The sequence below is a fragment of the Amaranthus tricolor genome, chromosome 3 (genome assembly GCF_026212465.1).
Source record: "Amaranthus tricolor cultivar Red isolate AtriRed21 chromosome 3, ASM2621246v1, whole genome shotgun sequence".
NCBI lineage: Eukaryota > Viridiplantae > Streptophyta > Magnoliopsida > Caryophyllales > Amaranthaceae > Amaranthus > Amaranthus tricolor.
The window spans coordinates 26,744,085-26,770,034 of NC_080049.1; the positions used below are offsets into that span (position 1 = coordinate 26,744,085).

General features: G+C 31.9%; 2 protein-coding genes across 2 annotated transcripts; both read left to right on the forward strand.

The window, feature by feature from the left end:
* Positions 1 to 6,044: 6,044 nt before the first annotated feature.
* LOC130807373 (U1 small nuclear ribonucleoprotein 70 kDa-like) lies at positions 6,045 to 16,999 on the forward strand. Its single transcript, XM_057672561.1, has 10 exons — positions 6,045 to 6,432; positions 6,758 to 6,872; positions 6,956 to 7,035; positions 9,480 to 9,555; positions 9,639 to 9,703; positions 12,562 to 12,624; positions 15,112 to 15,193; positions 15,288 to 15,447; positions 15,809 to 15,865; positions 16,043 to 16,999. Exons 1-10 carry the CDS (start codon positions 6,331 to 6,333, stop codon positions 16,626 to 16,628), a joined length of 1,386 nt encoding a protein of 461 aa, XP_057528544.1. The 5' UTR covers positions 6,045 to 6,330; the 3' UTR covers positions 16,629 to 16,999.
* Positions 17,000 to 21,167: 4,168 nt separating this feature from the next.
* LOC130807374 (sulfite exporter TauE/SafE family protein 3-like) lies at positions 21,168 to 25,433 on the forward strand. The gene is made up of 12 exons (XM_057672562.1): positions 21,168 to 21,699; positions 21,814 to 21,973; positions 22,396 to 22,596; positions 22,702 to 22,766; positions 22,843 to 22,882; positions 23,076 to 23,140; positions 23,228 to 23,314; positions 23,388 to 23,438; positions 23,550 to 23,771; positions 24,173 to 24,266; positions 24,418 to 24,558; positions 25,257 to 25,433. Exons 1-12 carry the CDS (start codon positions 21,466 to 21,468, stop codon positions 25,337 to 25,339), a joined length of 1,443 nt encoding a protein of 480 aa, XP_057528545.1. The 5' UTR covers positions 21,168 to 21,465; the 3' UTR covers positions 25,340 to 25,433.
* The last annotated feature ends 517 nt before the right edge of the window (positions 25,434 to 25,950 follow it).

The window sequence follows — 25,950 nt, forward strand, 5'->3', positions numbered from 1 at the left end:
GTATTGTTGTATGCTCTATCTTAAGATAGACAAACAATCGTGTAATATATGTATATCGATCCATCATTAGAACTTAGTAATAGTTACTTTAATATTAAAAAGTGAAAAAAGAGTCTTAAAACAATTAACTAGTCTGGATCTTAGAATGCTATGAGTTGTAACCATATCAAATCATCTACATGCACCATTAAATTAACATTACTTAAATTAGTATTTTACCGAACAATAATATTTTTAGTAATATTTTAGTCTTATTACACCACTTAAAACACGTTCTTTATATCTTCTTCATATAAAAAAAGAGTGGATTTGATCAATGAGAAAAGCAGTGCTATTCTCGTTATTTTATGTGCCCTAGGTATAATAAAATAAATGAGTCAAGAGGATTGGTTCTAGTTTGTAATGAGTGCTTGGCAAAATAACCAAAGATGAAACCCTATATATTATAACTATCATTATAAATGTAGATGGGTCGTACACTTTCTTAATTAACAAAGTACTAATCTAATAAAAAATTATGCACGCTAAAGTTGAGTTATTAGGCAAAAATAAAGTTATAATTTTACAAATAATATTTTACGCCTTATGTGATAGAATAGCTGAATTGAGATATTGATTTTCCTTTTAGCTTTGGACTCTATATAAATGCCTACTTTATCTGGGAATAGGAATGACTCTAGAGAAAAGCCACATATTTGTTAATTTGCTACCATATTTTTCATATATATATGTGTTGGAACATTGTGTTATTTTATTTAAGTGACAGAAAAGAGTGAATTGGATTTTCCAACTCGACTTCGCATTGCACTTGGATCAGCTAAAGGGCTTGCTTACCTTCATGAAGATTGTACATTTATTCAATCTTAATCTTTTTTTTTTTTTTTTTTTTTTTTTTTTCCAAAGTGTAACTTAATGCAATTAGTTTATGTGGCATATAATGAATGATATACACCCAAGAATCATTCATCGGCACATCAAAGCTTCTAATATTTTGTTGGATGAAAACTATGAGGCCATGGTACATTTCTCAATTTCTTACTTTTTTTTTCAATATTATTATATATGAATATATAAAATATTTAAATTATGTTTGATTTTGTTGGAGATATGGAATACTATATGTTTGATTTTCCAAGTGTGAAAATTTAATAAGATAGAAGAATTATTAGAAAATAGATTTTATATAATCAATGAAAAACTCGATGATTAATTTAGTTAGAAAAAATTGCGTATAACGTGTTTATTTGTTTAATTTATCGGCTAACAACAAATTTCATTTTTATAATTATATAAAAGTAGGCTAAACTTTGGTATGGGTTTGCAACACGAGACTTTTCAGTTGTTGCTTGCTTCTTATAAGTCATGTAATTTTTTCGCTTATTTTTTTGATTGGACCTATAATTTAATTTTAAAAATTAATAGAATTTTGTTGCTAAATTAGATATGTGAATATTATAAATTTTTATAACATAATTATTGTAATTAATTTTATTTTTAAGGTTGTTGACTTTGGACTAGCTAAGTTTACTAGTGACACAAATACCCATGTCTCTACTGGCGTGATGGGAACTTTTGGGTAAGTTAAATTCAAAATATTAAATATTTGTTGTTAGAAAGTTTTTCTTTTTGTCCCTTCCAATTTATTCTATTTTTCATTTTAGTGTGTTCCACTAATTTTGTATTCTTTTTTTTTTCTTTTTAACAATAATTCTGTTTTTTTTAATCTTATCTATTAATTTTGTCCTATCCATCTTAATTACTCATTCCTATCATTTATTTTTTGTCTTATTTTTTCAATTTAATTCCTCTTATACTAAATTTCACTAAAATTACAACTGATACATTCTAAAAGTAACAGAAAGAGCATGTAATTATAAAGACATGATTATGATGAGAGAAGGTTATACTAGAACTTAAAAAATAAAAATGCAGATATTTGGCTCCTGAAGTATGCTTCAAGTGGCAAATTTACAGAAAAATCCGATGTTTTTTCATTTGGTGTTATGTTGCTAGAAATCATAACCGGACGTAGACCAGTTGACCCTAAGATGAATTACATAGAAGACAGCTTAGTAGATTGGGTACGTTAATTAAAATTTCTTATTTCATATAACAATCATATCTACACTAGTATTAATAATGTTTGTGTTTATGGTCATCAGTCAAGGCCACTCTTAGCAAAATCACTAGAAAATGGAGATTATCATGAGTTTGTTGATCCACGTTTAGAAGGAAATTATGACCCTCATTTGATGAAACGTATGGTGGCTTGTGCTGCCGCGTCTATTCTTCATTCTGGTAAAAAATGAGCCAGGTTTGTCGTCAATCTTTATATTTTTCTTCTTTCCGGGAATCATTTAATCCAAAAATTGGTGAGGACGAAGGACTAGGTTGTCTCGTAAATTTTGGGATCTCTGTGTCAAATGTATATTGCAATAGACCCTTACAATTTAAAGAAAAAACAAATCAAAATTCTAATAAATGATAAAATATCTCCATTGATTACATTAATAATATTTGACTCTCTATTACTTGGTTACTCTCGTGTAAAAGTATATATGTATTTGAGATAATTGAAATAAGGAAAAATTGTTGAAAATACCTAAAAAAACAGTACTTTTGTGAAAAACTATCTAAAATATTTTTTTTTGTCAAAAATACCTAGAAAATTATTTTTGTTTGTCAAACAGTACCTACTAACGGAATGATTAAAGTGCCGTTACATTTTCAGATTTTTTTTAAAAAAAAAATTAGAAAAGTAAGGGAAAAGGAGAACGTACGTGGGTTTTAATTTGTAAACTGACGTGGGCTTGGACTTATCAAATAGAAGCAATTTTCCCCCAAATCAATTAGGGAAAGCATTATCAGAAACCTGACTTAGTGTTTCGAAACTCACCTTGCTCAAACCAGCGTATTCTCAATCTTCGAAGCTGCTAGAACTCTTTCTTCCTATTATTCCATTAATCTTCTTTCTTCAGGTAAGTTTTAATTTGTTTCAAACTTTTGATTTACTTTAATTAAGTTGGATCATGAAGAGTATTAATGTTAGAATATTTTATGGGTTTTTTTTGTTACTAAAGAACAAAGTACAACGTATGAAGGGGTAGGATAAATTTAGTGACCAATGTTGATGAAATTGCTTACTTTGAGATTGTTGATTGAGTTAAAAATGATTGTGGATGTTAAGATGTTAGGTAGAATTTTTGTTAGAAAGACTAATTGTAGTTTGTTTAATGGTAGGAAAGAGATAATTGATGATTGTGAAATCACTAATTTTTTTAAGTCTTCTGAAAAAGATGATGGTATAATCTTATGTAGTCCATGGAGGGACCGACTTGGGGGAAAAAGAATTGATCAATGTTGATGTGCACAATATCTTAGAAAGTGGAGTTTGTAAGGACTAATGGACCACATAAGAAGGATAAGAGGCCTAAGTCGAAGGTGATTTCTTCAATGCAACCTCTCTTGGCCAATCAACCACATTTTTATCAATCCTGGAACACCACAAAAACATATGCAATTTTTGACCTTACCTGTAGATGAAGACCCCATATGCACATTTTTGACCTTACCTGTAGATGAACACCACTAACATTACCTGTAGATGAACACCACGAATTTTCGAACTTCAAATGAATTTTGGACCTGAGGAAGATGAATTTTGAAAGACCTAAATTACTGTTTGTGTTAGATTAAGAACACGAAACCCTAACTCATTTGGGGAAGGTGAGCTTTGGGTTTTTGGAAAATTCATTTGGGGAAGGTGAGATTTATTTAAAACCCACATGCGTTCCCCTTTTCCCTGGCTTTTCTAATTATTTTTTTTTTTAAATCTGAAAATGTAACGGCACTTCAATCAATCTCTTAGTAGGTACTGTTTGACAAACAAAAAAAAAATTATTCTAGGTATTTTTTGACAAAAGAAAATATTCTAGGTAGTTTTTCACAAAAGTATTGTTTTTATAGGTATTTTTCAATAATTTTTTCTTGAAATAATAAATCAAATAAGTATTAAAATGGATTTTTTGAGCCCTTCTAATAATGCAGCCTTATGCAATAGATCGCTTTGCATATGCTAATCCGATAGCCAAGAGGACCATGCTAAAAAAATAAGAAAGAATATTTAATGCATGTTAGAATTTGTAACTCAAATAAAGAGGAGAAGAGATAACCCACATACAAACACAAAAAAGAATCAATTTCAAAATAATTAATAGTAGTAGGAGACTAGGAGTTATGGTCAAGTTAATATCTTCTTATTTTTCTTTGACGTAAACAATTCAAATGTGGATAATAATGAATATTTTAACAACGTAGATTGTCCGAGCATTGGAAGGAGATTCGTCACTAGAAGACTTAAATAATGAAAGTGTAAAGGCAAGACAAGGTTCAATCATAAACACATCTGAGGGTAGCTCCGACTATGATAGTCGAGCATATAGTGCAGATCTAAGAAGTTCAGACAAATGGCATTTGCAACACAAGACTTTGCAAGTAGTGAGTATGGTGGAATCACTAGTGAATATGGCTTAAATCTATCTATTACCTCTAGTGATACTTCAACAGAAATGACTAGTAACAAACTAGCAAGCACTTAATTCCTAAACTAACATAAGATTATTATAATTTCTTCCCCATTTTCTCCTCATTATGTATTACACTACTTAATTGTGGTCAATTGTGATCTACCATACTTGAAATTGGGAAATGATTTTATACCTTTGATTTATGGTTGTATGGATTATGAATTACTTTTGTGAGAAATTATCTTTTAATTGGTGAGATGATTTTAAAATAAAGAATTTATATGCTAATTAATAGTTTGTATTAGTTGAGATATTCAACAAATGTATGGGACGCGTCTCATGGTTAGACCGTTTCAGTTCTCATAAAGAATTTGTGTGGGATTATATGTAATAGAATAGAATGTCGGGCCCAAGATATGAAGTATACCTAATGCGCCTCCTCACACAAGAGTCCTTTGGGTTAGAAGTGTGGATGCAAACGCAGGTCCTCCTCATACCTGGCACTAAATATTCCACTTTAAATGAGGGGTGATTGAGATTCGAATCCGTGAGCTCATATTATGTTGGCTTCTAATACCATGGAACCAAATAAAAAAAAAAAACTTAAAGTTTATTGATACTCTAATAATATATACATGTATATGCTTTGATCTTTTGATGGAAAAGGTCTCTCATTGACAGCAACAACCACATAAGGTTAAGGGTAGTTTTATATCAAACTTGTCTCAACAGTTTTGTAGGAATTACCAAATGTAAACCGAAGGACTAATGTTATCCAAGTTATATGACAAAATTATGGTATGGTGATGATTTTTGTTAATTTTCTGTTGCATTGCATCTATAATAAGATGGTTTTGCACCGTTCCCAACTTAAATTTTTTTTTTCAATTTTAGTTGATATATAAAGATTTTGCACAAAAACTAAGAAATGAATATCTTTGTGCAAAGAGATAGCTATGTAGAGATCATCTTACTATGAGACAATTCACAAAATCAACCTATTTTTAATATTAATTTCTTTAAGATTGTAAATAATCATTTAAAGTTTATAAGTATCACTTTAAAATTATAATACTTAACCACTTTAAAATTGTAAGTGATTGTTTTAAAACTGTAAGTTATCATTTTAAGGTTATAACTTATAATTAATCATTTTAAAGTTATAATTAATCACTTTAAAATTATGAGTAATTAGTTTAAGACTATAAGTATATGTTAGGCCAACCCAATAAATCTCGCGGTACAACTGTTGCATTTGAGAATTTGTAAAAAGTTAATGATGTATGCCATGGGAAAAAGGTAGGGTAAAAATAAACATTTATATATTTATTCTTTTTACCAAAATAATAATATACTCTCTCTGTCTCTCTTATTTTGCATCACTTTCTATTTTAATTTGTTCTACTAATTTTCTATAATTTTCTTTTTAAATAATAATTCCACTCTTTTCTTTCTCTATCTTACCCTCAACTTTCTTTTCCTCTTATTTTATAATCTAATTTTTATTTTTACTAAATTTCATTCAATTTGTAACCGGTGCAAGATGGGAGGAACATACGAGTAATTTGAAAGGATAAATAACAAAGGATGTATTTCCGTTTTTTTTTTCTTTATTTTTTGTTTCAGTGCTAGCCTAAACCCTGTCTCTCTTTCTCTTTTGTTTTCATCTGCCGCTCTTTCGTCACTTTTCCGACAAACACCACCAATAACAAATCTCAGCTCGTCTTTCCCCGATTTGATTCCGATTTGATTTACTTCGAAACGTAGGAAACCCTAATTCTACGTCTGGAAGATTTTTAACGACATGGGAGACAGCAACAACGATGCCTTTTTACGAAACCAAAACGCTGCCGTTCAGGGTCGCACCAAAGTCCAGAATCGCGCTAATGTTCTTCAGCTTAAAATGGTACAATTCGCCTTTTTTTCCTTCATTTGATCTCATTTTGTTTCCCTTATATTACTTAATTTTCGATTTAGGGTTTTCTGAATATTATATGTTCATGTAGACGACTCTAATCTTAGCTGTGACATTGCTGTATGTGTTCATTGTTTTTTCGAGGTTGTATTAAGATTATTTTTATGATGTTTTTCCGTGATTAAGTTCAGTTTGTTGATTTGATACAAGATCTCTAAGTAATCGATTCTTGGCTTGTAATTTAGATTGGTTCTTCAATATGTTGTGATTTAGGCTAATTTATCTTAATTGAACTGTTTATAATGCGTTCTTACAGATTGGACAGTCTCATCCAACTGGTTTGACGCCCAACTTGCTGAAGCTTTTCGAGCCTCGACCTCCATTGGAGTATAAGCCTCCGCCCGAGAAGAGGAAATGCCCTCCTTATATGGGTACCATGCTTGCTGATCACAATTGTTTTGTTTTAAGATATTTGTGTTATGAGCATGACACTGTTTTTGCTTTTCTGATAAAGGAATGGCGCAATATGTTGGTCTTTTTGCTGATCCCGGGGATCCTGAGTATGCTCCGCCTGTTAAAGAAGCTGAAACTCGGGTATGCCGCTCTACTTTCTCTTTGGCATTGTGTTGAAATGTTTTTAGAAGATTTATAGACGTGGGTAGATTTCTTTATTTGCTTGCACCACAAGATCACTATCTTTCCTCCTCGAAAATTCTTAAACATAATATTCTGATCATTAATGTCTTTTCTTACGTTTACTTAAAATATAAAAAGCTTACTTAAAATGTTTACTTATACTTAAAATGTTTTTAGGAGATAAATTTTATTGCATTCCGCATTACTGTATTTTATCTTATACTTCCTCTGATTTTTCTAATTTGCAACATAGTGGGTGCTTTCCTTATCGTTTGTTGGTAGTCCCAAACTTGGATAAAGGACAGTAAGCGCTAGGTATGTGGAAGTGTAAAGTTTAGTCACATTATCATGAATCAAGAGAGATTTATTGGTTTGTATAGTGTGACCTCAATCTTTTAGTGTTTAAAGCTTTGACATTGTTATTGTTATTATACGGTGGGTGGACTATGGACTAAGGACTAAGGCACATTAGGGAAGTCGTGTTTAGTTATGTGGTCTACACTACATAATCATGTTTTAGCATAAAGCTATACAGAGAGAAAATAGCTTTTGGACCACTTTTCGAGCAATCATGTGGTACTCACCAAATAATCACGCGTTAGTGTTAACTAATCATGTGGTTTACCGTCTACGTTAATTAGCCATATTGATAAATTTATTAAAGAAGGGAAATAAGAAAAGTGTACCTATGTAGAAAAATGTTTCATCTGTATAGTAATTAGTAAATGGCCCAAGAAATAGCGTTGCAAGGTAAAAACCAAAGGAAGTACATTAGTAATAGAATCGAATTTTGGAAAATGAATCGTGTCAAAATATACAAATATTTGAAGTATAATATAAAAACTGGAGCAATTATGGGAAGGCGTTGCTCCTATTTGGATGGGTCGAGATGTTGTAATTTATCTTCACACTTTGATGCCACTTGGGGATAAAAATAAACAGAAAGAGCAGCTTCCTCGTACATGAAAATTGTAACTAATTCTAAATCATGTTATTGAAATGTACTACCTATTCTATCTCAACTTGAATATATATATTTGTTCTTGGATCTAGTGGTGGCGGTTGCAAGATTCAAAATCACTGGTAGCACCGATATGACAAAAGTAAAAAATATTGACATTAAAAGCTTAATTTCTTAATTAACGCATTTAACTTAATCAAGGACCATAATTTGCAAAAAATTATGAAATACATAACCATGTAAAGCTAAACTTGATTAGCTTACTAATTTTCAATTCATAGAGTTTAAATAATTTAAGTCTTTAAAACGATGAACGTTTCCACAAAATAATTAGGATTATTAATGATAATTACCTTAAAGCCTTCTTCTAATTCACAACAACACAATGTTTTACCCTCAAAATTATCATGTCGAACATTAGTACGAGAAAATAAAACACATTAATTACATCTATGATGCAAAGTAATTAATAGAGATGCTAAACTTACACTATATTCCTAGGCCTAAACCTCTAAAATATCTCTCTGTCTTAGCTCCTCATTTTTCTTAGCACTCAAAAACAAAAATCTTCTTAACTCCTACATTTTGCAACTTGCAAAAACTTGTTGACTTAGATATTAAAACTAATCATGTCAATAAATATAAATAGATGAATAACGTGGTGAGAAGATGGGAGACTGGTGATGAACTTCAAGTTCTTACACTAGTTGCTCCACCTCCACCATGTGTCATGGTGGACATAGAGAGGTACAACCACCGCTTAATAATAGGGATGACTGAACGTCCACCACTAATAGGTCCACCTCCACCGTCAAAGAGGTACAACTACCGCTCTTTTGTAGTGATAATCCAACTTAATTCCACCACTAGTATGTCCAAGTACTGGTGTTGACGGTGATAACAATCATGGTAGTGGTAGATGATAACATTGCACAAATGTGAGGAGGAAGATACTTTGTTGGTGGGAATGAAGATTAAAGATTCTTTTTTGGCCCCATAGTAGATCAGTCGGTGCTTCGGTCAAATCTTTATCATTTTTAATTTTCATTTTTGTATACGTTTGGATTTATAACATTACATATACTGTTGGTTTTATATGTTGTATTTTTGGATTAATCCTTGACCTTTAAAGTTGAGTGGGCAAAGATTGGAAGTGTTGAGTTTTAGCTCTAAACTTGATTGTATTATCTTGTGTGGATGTTATGTTCAAGTAAGACCATTTTCTTAAAGTCGTGTTTTCTTCCACAGAATTGCTGGAGCAAATTGCTCAATGTGTCAATATGATGCTATGCCTTGTCCTCTAGTTTTGTTTCGATAGGGTCTTGTGCTTGTTTATATTGTCAACTTGAACTTTTTTTTGTATATGGATGGAACCTTTTCATATTTGCATGCTTTGTAGGTGTGTTAAAATTTTCTTATCTGTCATTAAATATTTGAGCAGGCGCAAAAGAAGGCCCGAATTCATCAATTGAAACTCGAGAAGGGTGCTGCAAAAGCTGCTGAAGAACTTGAGAAATGTGATAACCTTTGGTATTTTGTTTTGCAGTATATTTTTCTTTGTTTCAACTAAATTTGAGTTTGACTAGCTTTTGTGCTGCAGATGATCCATCAAGTAACACAAATGCGACTGAAGACCCATACAAGACACTATTTGTTGCGAGGCTGGTAAGTTTTTAACCCACTTGTATATTTTGCTTCATTAGCTTTTATTTCTAAACCTTTACAAAACGTACATCATATGTAACATTAAAAAAGTACCTAATCAATAACCGTGATTTGTAAATCACCATAAAAAGACAAAAAAAAATAATCATAAAATAAACAAAGCCAAAAAAAAATAAATTAAAATAGCAAAACTCTCACCCTATCAAATCCTACCGCATAAGGGTGATTTGTTAACCTCACAAATAACTGTTATTTACTAAGACCTTCTCGTAACATTGCAACCAGACACATGGTGACTTGGTTTATTGGAAGATGGGCAAAATTTGTTTTTTTTAATATGTTGATTAGCACACTATTTTGGTTTATGATTTGCAAGTTTATTTTGTACAGCTGACCCTCAAATAGCAAATATTGCAATTAAAAAAACCCATTGAGGTAGTATATCAAAATGCCCTTGAAAACAAGAGAATGTATTGTAGTGCTAAGAAACTGAGCAGCCAGACAGAGGAAATATTGCATCTGAAAAATCTGATAGGAGATTATCGTTTTAATGTTGACCATCAAGGTCCTAATACTGATAATAAGTCATGATTTCTATTTTCTGGGGATACGTATGTAGGGTGAAAGTGCGGTGTATGGTTTGGTTTTTTGTCTAAAATAAGCCAAACCAAAATTAATTCAGTTATCTTTTTTTAGTCCAAAATCAAACCATTTGTTCAAAAACCACACCAAACAGCATCGATGCTTTTTGATGAAAATCAAACTGAACTGTTTAGACCGAATTGTCTAGACCCTTAAAATCAGTTTGCAAGTTTTGTTGGTTAATTCATTTATTACCAAATAACAAATGTAATTATAACTCAGCTAACAGGAGCAAGTTCACAATGCATCAATTTCTGAAATTACTAAATTAAAAATAGCTACTTATAATTGAAAAAAAAATACATCAACTCATTTAAACTCCTTGAAAAAAGTGGCAACAATAATCGAACATCCGCACAACTAAATTGAAGTAGGATACAATTGTTCCAAGTCTCCAAGCATAAAGATAAATTATAAATATAAATATCCAAATTACTAATTAAGAACTATAATTATAGTCTTGTCACAACAACTAAATATATAAGCTTCTCTAATTAGCGTCACTCGTCAACCTATTTACTTTTGGGGAGTAAGGCATGAGTTTCATCCACAACAACCTACATTTAAAACTCCACATCTGAACAAAAAAATGAATGAGAAAGATGATGTAAATGACAATGATTAAAAAAAAAAATGAAACACTAAGGTGAATGATTAAGTACTCCTTATAGAGTAAACAAAAATAAAGAACTAACAAAAAGCTTTAAAAACTAATATCCAAATGATAAATTAACCCACAAGTACAAAATAAACTAGAAAAAAAAATAGTGGTAGGAAAAATGAAGAGAAATCATAAAGAACAAAACCTAGAAAAATTAACCCAGCAAAATAACATTGGAAAAACCAAAAATACTAAAACAAAAAAAAGCATAACAATGACCCAGAAAATTAACATAAAAAATAACCTAGAAATTCTACCATAAAATTCTAATATAAAGTTCAATGAATAGTGCAAAAATAAGGTTTTGGTCGGGGTCGCGGTAATGGTCGCAAAACAGATTCTACAACCAATACGGATGACTTCATGGTCAAGGCGGCCTATATTTCATCGTGGTCATCTTTATAATAGAGTTGCGATACGGTGATGCGGCCTTATTTTTACACTAAGCTTCACAAACTACAAATAGAAATAGAAAACCAAATAAATACAAAATTTTTTCACTTAATGAGAAAATTTGAAAAATATAAAGAATACACTTACAAGATACTAGTACATTTAAAAAGGAATACTGTAGACTTCAATTTGAGTTTATCATCTTGAAGTCTTGAACTTTAGGTTTAGGTTGGATTGGAGAAGGAAGATCTCAAAGTTTAAGTTTGAAAACGTCACTTTGCTTTTCTCTTATCTTTATGTCCTTAGGCTGTGGTAAAAACAACAAAAGGGCCAAGGGCCAAGGCTACATGCGTACGCCGAATCTGACAATCCCTTATATCTGGGCCAATTGTAATATATTATCCATTATGAGACATGGTCTCATAGCCGTCTGAGTTCTAACACACAACTTGGTTTCTTATTGGGTATTCGGTTTTATATTTACTTAAACCTAATCCACATCTAATTAATTAGGTTTTCCATTTTCAAACCTAATCCAAACCATTTTAGGAAAATCAGCAAACCAAATTTGTTTTTCAGTTTGGACTTGTTTGTTTGCTGTTTTAATCTGGATAATTTTCATCCCTGTGTATTAGTTGTAAATCTTTGGTGATGCAACCCTTAAATCAAAATTTGGGATGCCCAATTTGCGACACTTAGAGCCTTTTGGTTATTGTTATAAATTGATGAGTAAACTTTACTAATAATTTTCTAGACATGTGCTATGTCATTATCATGGCGATGAAGCTTTCATCCTCAAATATGTGGTTTTTTCTTTACAATTATTTAAAACCACCTTTTCAAGTGGGAACGGTGAGAATGAATTTCACAAATAATAAAATGATTATTGTAGTACAAACATGATTATAAATCACAGAAAGTAATTTTCCTAGCTAAATTACATTATATTTTCATTACCATTCTACCTTATAATACCAATAACTAAACATGTCGTTAAGCTCATGTTTTTAAAAAGTTGCACGTCTCCAAGTGGATTATAGTTGATTATCAACCAAAAGCTTGTATCACCCATAGAATCCCTTTCAACATTTTTTGTAATCAAAATATAAAGGATGTTTTTTTTATTTGATGATGGATCTAAAGTAGTTGTACTTTGTTGCAGAGTTACGAGACATCAGAGAGCAGGCTGAAAAGGGAGTTTGAAACCTATGGGGCCATTAAGCGGGTAGGTAATCATAACATTCCCCATAGGGATCAGGTTATTGCGTTATAAGTTCGGTAAGAGGTTACTTAGTGTTTATGACAGCTCCACCACTGTCACCATCTTCTTGCTTTTGTTTTGTTTGAAAATCTCGTTTGAGCATTTTTTTGTAGTTATTTTATTTTTGAAAAACATTTTTTAAAAACTAGAATCCTTTTTTTTCAAATAATGAAGTTTCCCCAATTTTTTTGATCATTTTTATTTCTTTTGCTTTATTGCAAAGAAGGTAAATTTATGTGAATTTTATCTCTTTGACCTCTATGATAGTCTGGTGGACATAGGATATTTTTTACCTTTATTGTGCAAGCTTTATTTAAGATAAGGGCTAGGGAGAACATTTTTGAAGCGCATTATATGGTGGATAAAAGTAAGATATTCGTGCTTATAATTGTTAGACAAGTATGTCTGGATGGAGCTTAGGCGGAAGAGCTAGAACCCTACGTTCTACTGTTTTCTTTCTCTTTCTATTTTTGGGTTTATAGACTGCACCTAACTTGGTACAGGGACATGAAAGTAATATATTCCACTTATTTGTTTGGCTTTTAATTTTTAAATTAAAGAATTGATTAAAAATGATAGGTGTAAGAACATTGTACATTTTGTGCTGGATAGCCTCCCTTTTGTTAGTATTAACTATGTGTTATCCACTTATATTGGGGAGGACATTTCATGGCTCCGGCCTCTGAGAGATTTGCTTTTTTGAGAAAAAATCTTGAGGAGTTAATTGCAGAAGTGGGTGGGGCTAATGTGATGGTTGTTCGTGGATTGTACTTTGCCTATATATTTTTTTCAAAATAATTTTTTGTTTATTTTATGATTAAGAATAATCATTTGGTATCTGCATGACATGAATTGTTGGGTAATTTTTTCCATATTTGTTTCACAAAATGGTTTTATTACTTCTGGATTAGGTATCTATTGGAACTTTTTTTTTCATACCCACCGAAATTTTCATACCTACCACCAATGGCGGGTAGAGTTTTCATACTCTCTCCTACCCACCTGGATATGCATTTAGATTCATCTCCACCCATTATGTATTTACTCATACTTTGTGTTATATGCTCCTTAAGATTGCAATTCTTTACAAATTTAATTGTACGTCTAATTTATTAAACCATACAAAATGTAATAAAATAAAATTAATATTCTTAATTTTTTGTTAATGGTTTTTGATAAAAAAAAATACACAATTGATATAAAGTAGTACATTATAGATATGAGGTGGGTATGAGGTGGGGTAGGTGGATATGGGGCGGTGCGGGTGGGTATGGGGCACGTAAGATCTCATATCCACCATGTTCCAACAATTCATGATGGCTAGGACTTTTCATATTCATATCCACCCATTAACCACCAAATTATACCCATACCTACCCCAACTGGGGGTGGATGCAATGCAAGACCCGTATAATTTTATCCGTTTGCCATACTTACATAGTGATTTACTTTATGTTTATTATTATAGTTTAGCTTTGCTTCTTGTATTATAATAGATGTTGATAACTTTATCTTTGATGGCTAAGCAAAAAAGTAAGCTTTTAATTGTTTTACAATTGAGCTTCATGTTTGATGTAAAAGCACAATTACCACTGGCTGTGTTCCTCTAATAGCAATATGTCCGTCTTGCATATGCTTTGACAGTATTATGTTGCCTTAAATTTGGGGTTTCTTACCTATAATTTGGGGTTTTTACCTCTAGTTCTTGCAATTAGGTCTGAAAACAGTGCTGGAGTATGACTAGTTCGTGGTTTTTTAAGTAGAGTCGATAAAGAGATGGTATGTACAATCATGTAGTCATCCATTATTCCTTTTTATGTCCGCTGAATTTGTTTCTGTTACTTCATTCTCCTCGCCCTCGGTGAAGCTGAAATAGTAAGTTATGAACAGCTGATGTGTTGTGCCTTTGTGACTTCCCCTTTCCAAGGTTAAAAAGAGACAGCTCCTGCACTTTTAGCTGCACTTGGTAAAATTGTTGGGAGTATTAATTTCTCTCTCCTTTCATTTGAATTTCACTAATCACTACAATGCAATGCTTTACTGAGCTCTTTTATTCATCCAAAGGCCACTCAAAACCTATCAGCTGTCGAGAAAGGATCCTGGTATTTCTAATTTTAAGTACTTCCTTCTATTTTAAAATGTCCCTGGTAAGGGGATTAGTTTTGTTTCCCTGGTAAGGGGGTTAGTTGGTTCAAGGACTTTGGCCACTTACATCAGTATTTCTGCAACTCTAGCAATGGCGGTTCATCTCACTTGAGGAGCTTTATGGATTAAAGGTGAGCGCGGCTAGTAAGGCATAGTGCCTGTCTGCCGTGCCAATTAGGACTTCACTTCTATTAGATTTTATCCATGCTGCTTTAGATGTTAAGCAAAATCATCTAAAATAAGTTTTTAAAATGTTTATTTTGTCTGTTATTTATCTCTTTAATGTCATCTTCATTTGTATTTCAGGTCAAAATGATTTATGACAAGGAGACAAACAAACCAAAAGGTTATGCTTTTATAGAATATGCTCATACAAGAGACATGAAAGGTTTATTGGCTATACCACTACTCTTTTTATCTGATGGCTTTTGTTCTGTGTTCCTTCAAGTTTTGCTTATGTTATGTCTTATGGCATCTTGCAGCTGCATATAAACAAGCTGATGGAAGGAAAATTGATGGAAGGAGGGTTCTGGTAGATGTAGAGCGTGGAAGAACTGTTCCAAACTGGCGACCTCGTAGACTGGGTGGTGGATTAGGAACAACTAGAGCTGGTGAAGATATCAATCAGAAGCATTCAACGAGGTAAGTATGGCTTTGTTGAACTTTGAGAGTGTGTTTATGTTAGATTGAAGTATTTGCTTAGAGGCTTTGTTTTTATAAGCAGAAGGTTCTTTTTTGTATTTTGTGAACTGGAGAAAAGATTTGATGTTAGTTTCAGAGGACATTATGTGGTTTATTGCTTCTGAATTTTGTTTTCATTCTCCTTCTATAGAGTTGTGTGGCATTTACCTGAAAAAGGAGCCTATTATTATTGCATGTTAAAAATGGGTTGGAAACTTATCTAGGTTGAGAGGACAGATTGGGGTGAGTTAGCTTTTTGTGCTCCATCAAGCGTACTAATCTTTGTTAAGTGACTGAAACCCTTTTGTTCTTTTTGCACTAGGGAGCCTCAATCAGGAAGGTCATCTCGATCAGAGGAGCCGAGAATTCGCAATGATAGGTATGATTTCATTAGTTCTGTTTCTTATGATTCAATTATGCTACCATTGTTCTCAGGACACCTGCACGCATGCCCCATTGTGTGGTTTGGAAATGCAAGGAGGTTGCAATAATTTCTAATCATGATGTTTTTTTCAACATTAGTGTAATCTTAATTGATTTGATACTTTATTTTCAGAGATAGAGAAAAATCTCGAGACAGGGGCAGAGACAGGGAAAGGGAACGGGAAAAATCTCGTGAAAGATCCCATGAAAAGCCAAGAGACAGGGATCACAGAGAGGATAGGCACCAAAGAGACCGTGACAGAACCAGAGACAAAGATAGGGACAAAGAACGTGATCGTGATCGTGACCACGACCGTACACGTGATCGTGACCGAGGTAGGGATCGTGGTCGTGATTATGATAGAGATAGAGATCATGGACGTTCTCGTGAGAGGCACCGTGAGAGGGACCATGACTATGAAATTGGTGAAGCAGACCATGATCGTGGGCATTCTCGTGATAAGGATTATGATTATGATTATGGGGAAGCAAAACATGATCGTGGAAGACATGGTGAAAGAGAACGAGGTCATGATCATGCTGGAACTGATGAGGATCGAGGGTGGTATGAGGGTGATCATGGGCACAAGCATTCTGAAGCTGAGCATGATGACCATTACGGACATTATCAGAGCAGATATTATGATGAAAAAGGTGCTGTGGATGACGATGATCGTTATAATCATTATGCTAGTGAAAGTGGCCATATGGAAGAGTAGAAGTACACTTGTGATCAGGAAGCCTGAAGAAGCTGAAGAGAGCTCTTGAATCTGAAAGAAGGTTGTTTTGTCCAGTCCTTTGTTTTTTCTTATATCAAAGGTCAAGCTAAACTTTTATTGTGGTATGGTTATGGACTTGCTTCTGGTAAATACTGTTATGTCATTTAGGTATGAATTTTTCATTTTACCTTTTTTTTTTTGTTATCTTGCCTTTTTTTCTCGGTTTCGACAGAGTGCATGATGCCTGGTACTGGTGATTGCTACTGATAAGATCACCTAGTTTTTCCTGTGCAGTCCCAGCTCATTTCTCCCGTTGATGTTGGTTAAGGACCTTCAGACTTATCAACCAAATAACATTTGATGGTTTGACTTATCTCTTTGTTTTGAATTATTTGTTGTTTATGCTGAGTTGGTTGATGATTTAACGAATTAAATTGTGCATGTAATTTCCTTAAATTTAAATCTAAAACTCTGAACACAAAATTGTTGGGGTTACGGTTTTATATGTTTTGATTAACATGATGATTTTCGGATTAGTGGAAGAAGTTTGAATTAAGATAAGACCTGATTCTTGAGTAATGGAATTTAGGACTAGGTCAGAATGAAATTTAGGACGTTTTCTAAAAGTTGTATTTCTCTCCAATTGAGATCAGACCTGTTTCTCGAGCAAAAGTTATTAGTGGAAGAGTTTGAATGACTATTTTTATTTGTTAGGACTCTATATTAACATACTAAAATGATCCATTTAGTTGTTGACGTTAATGGTAGAAATAATAATGAAAAATCTGTATACTTTTAGTGTGAAAATTTTATGGTAAGTCTTAATGATTATGTGTTTTCATTTTTAATATCTTATTTTCATTATAAAATTCAATATGCATTTTATTACGATGTATTATCATTTAGAGTTGTGTTTACTAGGTGGTAATGTAAAGTTATAGTCTTTTATTTATGATTAAAGTTTTATCGCTATGCTAAAGATATAGATTATGGGGCATTTCATATTATTTTATATTTTCGTATCAATTAACGTCAATAACCGGGCGGTAAAAGTATTATTGATATCTTTAAATTTGACATACAATACTTAATATGAATCTATTAATGAAAAATGAGAATCTTTATTTTGGGTTCTATATTTGTAATTTAGATTGAGATCTTCTTACATAAAGAATAAATCAACCCAAGGGTCTAAAAAGTTGACTTCTATTTAAATTCTAAGATCTTAGGGCGGATATGATCTAGTCTCCCTAATCTAAGCTTCACTTTTTATGCATATTTTTTTTATCTAATTTTTAATCTGACTTTGTTAATTGTTTTTTTATTCAAAAAGAGAGGTAATAGTTAGAACATAAATATTACAAAACGAATTAATTACACAACACATTCTAATATTAATTATTCTTTTGAGAATAAGAACTTTTATATATTTTAATGGTTATGAGATCGATATTTATATCAAGTAATAAAAAAAAGCTTATACAATTTTAGTAAGATTTCACCTAGAAATGGTTGAATATGAAAATAAAAACTAAGGTTGAATATGAAAATGGTTGAATTTTATTCTAAGATTTCAATCTTTAATTCATACTTCCTCCCTGATATTGTTGCTACATTTACATGGGCACGGGAATTAAGAAAAGTGATTGACCTACACTGTAGCTGATTGTTTACTTTATAGAGTATAGTATTTTATTATTGTTAATTGAAAAAGAAAAAAGAAAAAAATAGGTTGTTAGGTTACTTTATAGAATATAGTATAGTATTTTATTATAGAGTATAGAGTATAGAGTAGGATAAAAATAGGGTAGGTAGAACTTTAAATGATTGTTTTATTACTTAAAACAAAAATGTAGCAAGTAATATAAAATTGCCAAAAATAGAAAATGTAGCGGCTATTATGGAACGGAGGAAGTACATTGATACGCAACCCCGTAGGGTCTCAAAGTATATCACCTATACCCTCTTAAATTAGAATTGTGTCTTATATATTATCCCTGTTCTTAATAAGCTTTGTACTTGCTTTAATGGTTTCAAGTTTCATTTTGAGTGTATGTGGTTTTAGGTCTAAACGTAGACACTCATATTTTACCCTAGATGTCAAGATGATCTTAGTGATAAAAAAAACTACCTTTTTCGTTTCAAAATACTTACCCCAAACACATTTTTGCGTAATCCAATATATTTATCGGATCGTTTATATATAAAGTTATACATAACTAAAAATTATAAAAATTTAATATTATGAAAATATGTGACGAGGTGAATAAACAAGATCCCACATGTCTATATTTTTTTTTATGTAATAGCCGAAATATTTAAATTACCATAAAATGATAAACTGTACAAAAATTGATTTGGTACAAGTAATATGAAACGGAAAAAGTATTAGCTTTAAATTTATCATCTCCACTATTTATGTCATTATTATTCACTTTCAATGATATTTTTTTAAGATTCAATATGAGAGTTAAGATGATTAATATGTACTCTCCTATTTTAAATGTAAATTATTAAATTCACAAATGTTTGTCATTGATTAAGAATCACGGATTTGCCGCTCTTATGACAAGATTCAGTTCTCACCATCTATTAAAATGATTTATTTCCTTTTTTCTTATTTATAGAGATTCTCTAGTTTACTCCGAACAAAAAAAATAAACGGTGATCCATCCATTTGATTAACCACTCCATGTAGGACACTAGCGGCCCGTTTGGTAGGTGGTAATAAACGGTAGTAATGAGAATAAAAAATTAGTGTAATCTTAATTGAAAAATCTTTTGGCTATCTTAATGAACATGCTTGCCCAACTTCATTCATCTCATTTTCTTCATAAAAATTCATTCCAATGCATTATCATTGGGAGAGGTGGTATTAGGTGGTAATAGATATTTGTAAATAAAAAAAACTTTTTTGTGATTAAAGTTTCATTACCATGGAAATGATATAAAATTTTTAATAAAATTTTACACTATAAATCATTCACATTACCACCATTTAATACAATTGACTAAACTGCCAGTATAAGTAACAAAATGGGAGTCACCCGAAAAGGACATAAGAAATTGAGTATTTGATAAACTCCACAAAGCAACACTACTTGCACCATTAATATGAACTTTCTTGGCACTCCAAACAGTCACTATACTCCATAATATTGCACCTATAAGTCGCTTGGAGTATCAATATTATTCTAAATATAAACTTCCTATTACTCCATCCCTCTATTTTCATATATTTTTAAATAGAATTTATGAATTTCCGTCTTAAATTTTGACTTTGATTTCTCTTCTATGCATATGAAAAAACATATTCATGTGTGATTTTGATAGATTCGTCTCAATATATATTTCCTAAATATCAACTTTTTAGAATTTTTATAAGCTCACAATTAAAACTATTTGACTTTTAAGTTTGCATTGAGATTTGCGTAAAAAGTGAATAAAAAGAACAAATAAAAATATAAGAAGTATTACTTAATTTCTAAAAAAAAAATTAAAAAGTTGTGTAGGGGAAATTTCGTCGGAGTTTCTGGTACATGTAAGAAGTAAGCTTCCAAGAAGTTTCCCCAATACTCGGTGTTAATCACAAGCCAAGCCGTATCCAAACATTATGTTACTAGTGTTGAAAAAGCTAGAAAGTCAAACAAAGTCATTGTTATATAGTGGAAAATTTCATATTATATTATGTACACTATATATTTTGTCAATTTATGTTCAATTGTTATAAATAATTAGGGTTAATATATTAAACTCAGACTGTCAAAGTTGTTGTTGGACGGAAAAATTTAAATTTTGGCCTTTATTTTTTATTTTCCTATAGAACATAAGTTATCCAATGCAAAAATTTCTCCCATATTGTACATTTATTATTAATCAAAAAATGTATCAGTATACAACATTTAATTGTAGACACTTTTCAAGTTATTACTACATGTAGTGAGTTAACGCATTAACCATATTATATTTTTTTTCTTTATTATACAAAATAAATATACTTAAATTTTCAAGCATCGAAAGAGTCAAGTTGAGTTAAATGACTCATAGTCACATATGTGCCTTTGTGGCCATCACAAGCACCAATTGGATTACCTATGCTACATATGCTACTATGGAATAAATAAGAAATATTTTATTGCATTTTTTGGGTACAATATCGTGTAGAAAATAAATTCGAGGTGGTTAATAGGTTGGTTTAGACTAGCTTTGTGCTAGCTCATGGTTTGGGCCGCTTTTGGTTAAGACTGTTTTTTTTAAAATCAAAGTAAAATTATGAAAAAAAGTTAAGTGTATATGCACAAACATATTCTAAGGGTACGATTATCAGTTTAAGTTTTTGGTCGAGTTAGTTCTTTGACATGTGGTATTAGAGCAACATGACTCATGGTCACGCATTCCAATCGTCTCATCCATCCTTCATTAATTCAAGTGATACATTTAGCAACATGCATGAGCAGGCTTGTGATGCATCCAACTTCTAGCCCAAAGACTTTTATGTGACGAGATATAATAAAGTATATAATATATTCAAAGACAACAATCATCATCTTAAGCTTTGGTCTGAGTTGAGTGCTCATCCTCACAATTTGGTTACTTATACGCTTAAATACAAGTATTAGAAAGCATAAAACAAGACAATTTGGATGGTCCATGATTGGGAAAGATAATGATAAACACTCAGAAATTGCTTGCACAACTACAAACAAACATCACTACAAAGTGCAACTATAACCAATCACAAGTCTATAAATACAAGCAATATATAACTAGGAAGCTAAGCTCAAACCAAACATAAGGAAGGAAAGTGAGTATTTGAAGACTAAATTTTGGTTAACCAATGGCTACATTCAAGGAAATGAACCTAAGAAAATTTGCAGTAGGGATGATTTGTTGGAGTATCTTGTTTCTAAATAGTTTTGCCATTGCAGAAAGACCATTAAAGGATAATATCAACCATCAAACAATTAGCTTAGTGGTTGATCAAGACCAAACGATGGAAAAGAGCTTATTAACTAAGGTTTACAATTTCTTATGGCAAGCAGGAGGATCCTCATACCAGCCTGTTTGGCCTGTTAGTCTCCTTATTCTAAGCTCTTTTTCTTCTTTCTTTTGCGGGTTATGTCACTTTTTATTATGTTTTTGGAGAAATTTGTGTGTTTTTGAATACATTGTGTTTGATGGACAGGATATGGAGTTTGGTTGGAGAATTGTGGTGGGATCATTCATAGGGTTCCTTGGCGCGGCTCTAGGAAGTGTTGGTGGAGTTGGAGGAGGCGGAATATTTGTTCCGATGCTTACTTTGATCATTGGTTTTGATCCCAAATCATCTACTGCCATTTCTAAATGTGGGTATACTCCAATTTTCCAAGTAATAAAAGAAGCACATAGATCATTATACTAGTTTGAATCAATTTTACAATCAATTTGAAAACTATGAATCCGAAAAATTGTATATGATAGAGTATATAGCATATTTTACGGCTTTAACCATTAGCATAAGCTTTTAATTTGTGTAAAATGACGGGTTTGAACTTTGAATCTCATTCACCCCTCATTTTCAAGTGAAACATTTAGAGCCAGAAAAGAGCACGTGCTGAATCTACACTTTTAGCCCAAATGACTCTCACGTGAGCAGGAATGATAGAGTACATAGCATATAGTAGGGCTTGAACCATCGGCTTAAGCTTTTGGTTAACTTATCTCTTGACGATAAATACACAACACAATCAAATTTCAAGGGCTTGATGTAGAAACCGGGATATTTCAGGTATGATAATGGGAGCAGCTGCATCGACAGTCTACTGCAATCTAGGATTGAAGCATCCAACAGTGGATATGCCCCTCATAGACTATGACCTTGCTTTACTAATCCAGCCGATGCTCATGCTTGGAATCAGCATCGGAGTTGCCTTCAATGTAGTGTTCGCTGATTGGATGGTCACGGTCCTTCTCATCATCCTTTTCTTAGGTGCCTTCATCATAAACATCCGTTACCCTATTTTTCTCGACATAGTTATGTAACGTTCTCTAATTTTTACGAAGCATTGACACTGATATTGCATATAATCGACAGTAACATCGATAAAAGCTATACTAAAAGGAGTAGATACGTGGAACAAAGAGTCCGAGATGAAACAGGTAATCGGTTTTTTAGTTCTAATGTTGTACATATAGGCCATTTAGCCATTTACCTGACCTGAACTTACTATTTCAGGTAATAGCCACATTACAGGTACCTGACAGTAAGGGAGAAGGTAAGCTTAAATTTTTCACCCTGCACAAATGTCACACAAAAATTCAGACACTATAATTCAACATACTTTATGGGTCTGGGTTGTCGTCTTTCATCCCTTCTCAGAGTCTGATCATAGTTTCTATGAGCGGAATATACTGGATATGATGATGACAACGACTATATTTCAACATACTAATTTAAATGTTGAACAGACGATTCTGAAGCCGACTACAAACCATTAGCCAGTGGACCTCCTACTCATGCAGATGATGTTAAGGTACGCTGTTTTGCATCAGAATCATACTCGATTGAAGACCCTTTTGTGTACGAAATTTCCCATTTTAATTACTCGTTGTCACACTAGGTTCCGATACTATCCAACATATACTGGAAAGAACTGTCATTGCTTGTTTTTGTTTGGATGGGATTTCTTACCATTCAAATTCTTAAGGTACGCTAATTTGTTATGACGACTTGGTTCTGATTTTGATAAATGGTAAGTAACCGAAGTAGCTTATATGCAGAAATACACGACTACCTGTTCTACCCAATACTGGATGCTGGACGCGTTGCAGGTTAGATATGAAATTTTATACATTTGATTTGTTTTGGTTCGTAGATACAACACCATATATGTGTTTTATGAATCAAAACTGATTAGAACGAAAAACTTTTGAGTTGTGCAGTTACCTATAGCTGTATCAGTGAGTCTATATGAAGCCATAGGCTTATACAAAGGGACTAAAGTAATTGCATCAAAGGGGAAAGAAATAACAGTTTTGAAAGTGCATCAAATCTTCATCTACTGTTTATGTGGTGTACTTGCTGGTATGGTTGGTGGTCTACTTGGGTTAGGCGGCGGTTTCATCATGGGACCTCTCTTTCTCGAACTCGGTATTCCACCTCAGGTATCCACGATTCTCCATTTCCTAGGGCTTCAACTATTAGTTTAAGTTTTTTGTTGAATTGATTGCTTTTACCGCTCTTTTCCGATTGATAAGGTTGTATGTTAGAGTATATAACATATCCTAGGGCTTCAACTATCAGTTAAGCTTTTGATTGATTTGGTTTCTTGACATGGTATCAGAGCTAGCATAACAATAGGTCACGAATGAAATCTCAATTGCCCCTCATTTAAAGTGGTGTTTGCATCCACACTTCTACCCCAAGGGCTCTCGTGTTAGAAGGTGTATTAGAGTATATAATATATCTTGGGTCTTTAACTATTTATTGTCGTTAAACCTCGATCATAGCTTTTATGAGGGGATATTTTAAATATGATAATGTTGGTGATCAATATGATTTGCAGGTAGCAAGTGCAACTTCAACATTTTCAATGATATTTTCATCATCAATGTCAGTAGTGCAGTACTACATCCTTAAACGTTTTCCAGTACCTTACGGTAAAATTTTGTCCCTCTTTTGACAAACTTATTGAAACAGAGGGAGTAGATCGAAGTGCACATCTTGGTGTTACTTTCAAGTCAAAAAAAGTAAGATATATAGTTTTTTTTTTATTTGAGTTCCTAATAATTGTGTAATTGGGTGTTTCAGCGACATATTTTGTGCTGGTTGCAACATTAGCTGCCTTTGCTGGTCAGCATGTAGTAAGGAAGTTGATAAAACTGCTAGGCAGAGCATCCATAATCATCTTTATCCTAGCTTCAACAATTCTCATCAGTGCAATCACACTAGGTACGTATCATCCATCTTTTCCTTTATGTATCACACAAAGCCCTAGCTTAAAAGCAGGGTATTTGAGAGACCTAAGGCAAAACATTAATTATGTGTTTCTAATTACTAAATATAATATTATAGGTAACTATTAAAAATTAAAGCATTGATTTTTTTTTTTAGAGGTCTGAGGCGAAACATTAACTATAAGATTAAATAATATACTTGGAGTATTAATCATTAACTTAAACTTAGTTGAGTTATTAACTATAAGATTAAATAATATACTTGGAGTATTAATCATTAACTTAAACTTAGTTGAGTTGGTTTTTTAATATAGTATTAAAAGCCGGCGTGATAAGAAATAACAAGTTATCAATCGCCTCTCATTCAAAGCAGAATCTACCGCTCCATGTATGAGGATGACCTTTGTTACTGTTACATTTACACTTTTATCCTAAGAGGCTCTCGTGTAAAAAGGACGTTAAAGTAATATAACATATTCTGAGGCCTAAACTATTAGATAAAACTTTTGGTTAAGTTAGTTGCTTAGCATAATATACAAAAAATAAAGAGATGGGATTTATACGTATAATTCTTACGTATATCACTAAATAATTGTTTATTATTACTTATATTTAGTTGATTTGCATTATTTTTTAAATCTTTAAAATACATTTTTTTTTGTATTGTAATATGGAGTTTCATGAATTATGTAGGCGGAGTTGGAATTGCGGACATGATACAGAAGCTGCAAAATCACGAGTATATGGGATTTGAGAATTTCTGTCATCGTCGTTAATTAATTCTTATTTTTTCATTATAATTTATGTTAAATGTCGTTATTAATATGACACTCTCAAAGTTTTAGTGCCTTACTTTTTGAAGTGACAAAATTTGCTAACTTGCAAGTGTCTCACTTTATTTTCTTTAATTTTTATAGAATAAACCATTATATTTTTTTATTTTCCCCTAAATTAAAAAAGTCTATATACCAAAAGGTTTTCAACACTTTGTATGCCTAAACCTTTCACTAATAATGTCATGCAAGCTCAAGTCCTTATATATTGTAGTATCAACTTTGTACTTTTATTACTTTTTTATGTTGAAGTTTTATAATTTTTCCTTAGATCTATGTATTGCTTCAATTCCTATTAATAGTATTTTATATGGTTTAATGTTATATGGCTTATCACTTACATCTATTACAACGTAAATGTTGGAAAATAGTTTAGTTAATTTCTAGGGAAAACAATTTGGAATTTGGAATTTTATTCATATTTTTGTTATATAAAACTTAAGATTAAGAATCAATATAATTTAAAATATATTGCGCGTTGTAAACTTGAACAAAACTTCTAATAGAAGTAATTGTTAACTTTCTCACTAGCTAATTCATATATCAAATAACAT